Raw genomic sequence first — 2500 nt, forward strand, 5'->3', positions numbered from 1 at the left:
CTGCTCTGGACTCTCTCCTCCCACTGTACCGGGCTCCCGCTTGATGGGCGGGTACTGGCTCAGGTCCGGCCCATTGGGTTGCAAAGTGCATGTGTCCCTAACGTGGCCTTTGCAGTCACTATCAGAGTTCCGACCTTCCAGGTTGCCACCAGTAGCAGCAGCAGCAGAACGCCCACTGGGGGTTCTCTGGGCACCAGCCCCTCCCCCGAGGTTTGGGTTGGTCTCAGCCTTTGGCATGGTTTTGGTTCTGGGGGTTTGGTCAGTAGAGGAGCTGCTGGCACTGCCCTTCAAGAAGGCAAAACCTGCCTGAAGGGAATCTGCATTCTCCCCACTACTGTGGAAAGCATTCCACAAGCCGCGGAGCCCTGTGTCTGGCCCTAGGAAGTTGGCAGGTGAGGGAAAGTGGGGTAGCACAGAGTTTTGGGGTTTTTTTGGTTCCAGAAAGCTTATAAGAGGTTCTTTGTCCTTGCCGATGCCCTGGATGATAGCAGAGACGTGCTTGTTGCTCAACAGCTTCTGCTCCTGCTCATTCAGGGTCATACGGTGGTCATGGACAGCATGTGTCACGAAGGAACGGCTGTAGCCAAAAGACAGCTTGCACAGGAAACACATCAGCACAGGCTTCCGCCGCCCATCGGCCACGCAGCCCTCAAACTTGGACAAGTCCACATTGTTGGGGACATCTTTGGACACACAGGAGTTTTTGGCTGCACCATCCGCCGTCAGATAGTCTTTGTCATTCTTGTGGCGGAGGTCATAGACACGGAAAGTGTGCAACACAGGACCAGCGCCCGCCAGCCCTCCAGCTGAGGTATTTGGGAAGGAGGGGTGGTCGACCGCTAGGGAATTACTCCCAAGGGATGAGGCGATGTGGAAGGTGTTGATGATCTGGGGGTAGAAGGACATGGGTGCAGCGGGCTGCTCCAACCTCTCCCCCCCATGGCCACTGTGACCAGTGTTGGCCTGGGCATTGGGGAAGGTCTGGGGGGACAGCAGGCCCCTGAATTGGAGAGACCCAGAGAGCCCCCCCATGTTGCCACGCTGCTCTTTGGAGTCCTCCAGGATGAAGGCAGAGCCATCGGGCTGGTAGATGATCTCGCCGCACAGGTTCTCCACATCACTATCCTCTTCCATCTCCATCTCACTGTTCATTCCCCCCTTCTGCAGCACCCACCGCATGGTCACCTTCATCTTCACTCTCCTCCCCAATCATCCCTTCTACCTCCTCACTCTCCTCATGACCTCCAGCGGCAGGCAGGCGGGCGTTGGGGCAGTGATGCTCCATGTATTTTTGTAAACTGGAGAAGGAACTAGAACATTCGTTGCAGGGGATCTCCTTTGCCGGTGCCACTGGGGATGTGGCAGGGGCAGAACAGTCCGAACCCAAAGCTGCTCCTCCTCCTCCTGGTAAAGTTCCGGTAACACTCCCTTTGTTACCGGTAGTAAAGCTTTCTCTCCGACTCTGTTCAGTAACAGGGTCGGTGGTTGCACTGACAGTGGTGGGGGTAATAGGGGACCTCAGCGGGCTCACAATGGGCTCTCCAAGGCCATTCTCCGGCTCTCCAATGGCGGCAGGTGACGATTGGTTGTTGTTGGTGTTGGTGACACTGGTCTCCATGGCGACGATGGAGTTGTCCTCAGCAGCAGTATCCAGCCTCTGGCCACCATGTTCCTGCTGCCGTGACGACACCATAGGGGGAGAGTCACAAGTTGCCATGACGACCACTACATAGGGATCTCATCTCATCCAGCCCAACAGGGACCTGAGTTGGAGAAAGAAAATAAACAAAATACATCAGAGATTCAGTAAACGGGATTTAACAATAAATTTTGCAGGCAAATTCTGAACCACCATTAACTTTATTCCCATTAATTCCAAGGTACTTTTAACCCACATTTAACCCCGGTGTGAATTATGCTGTTATAAGCCTCATTTGGATGACATGGATTTTGGGCTTTTAACATTATAAACTCTGCTCATTTATTTCATCATAGTCCAAAGGGCATATGTTTGTAATTTTTCTGCCCCCAGTCAAGTTTGAATCATAAACACAAAGAAAATAATATCTTTCACAAATCAACTCCTTCACTTTGGTCTTAGGCTGTCCATAATGATGAGCAAAATTACCACAGATTGTGACAAACATTTTGATGAACATCTTATGCAAAACCATTCCAATTCAAATGGTGCTCTACAGAACAAAAGAAAAAAAGAAAAGTAGCTAGCACACAGACAAATTTTGAAAAGTAAAGAAATCAAGTATTGACTGCTACCACTTGCACCTTGGTCGACATCTGTACATCCTTGAACAAAACTTTTGTTTCTAATTGATCCCAAGGACCAGAGGTTGGAAACAGGAAATTAGTTACAAATGAACAAAGCAGGTCTCATGACAGTCGGCAGTAGGGAGGTTTATAGGAATAACCCAATCCTCTGGTAAACAGACTTTTTGTATTGACGCTGTGTGAAAAGATTATGATTTCATGTTCACACAAAGTA

General features: G+C 50.4%; 1 protein-coding gene across 1 annotated transcript in view; it reads right to left on the reverse strand.

Annotated features, from left to right (window-relative positions):
* Window positions 1–2500, reverse strand: part of zfhx4 (zinc finger homeobox 4) — an 85662-nt gene that overhangs the window by 62020 nt on the left and 21142 nt on the right. The window contains 2 exon segments of the mRNA XM_069705532.1: window positions 1–1159; window positions 1161–1763. The exon segment at window positions 1–1159 is cut by the window's left edge and continues 759 nt beyond it. Coding sequence (XP_069561633.1) covers window positions 1–1159; window positions 1161–1717 — 1716 coding nt within the window. The 5' untranslated portion in view covers window positions 1718–1763.

The sequence above is a fragment of the Brachyistius frenatus genome, unplaced genomic scaffold (genome assembly GCF_029030835.1).
Source record: "Brachyistius frenatus isolate BFR_SWC_R1_liver_20210118 unplaced genomic scaffold, ASM2903083v1 Contig_57, whole genome shotgun sequence".
Taxonomy (NCBI): domain Eukaryota; kingdom Metazoa; phylum Chordata; class Actinopteri; family Embiotocidae; genus Brachyistius; species Brachyistius frenatus.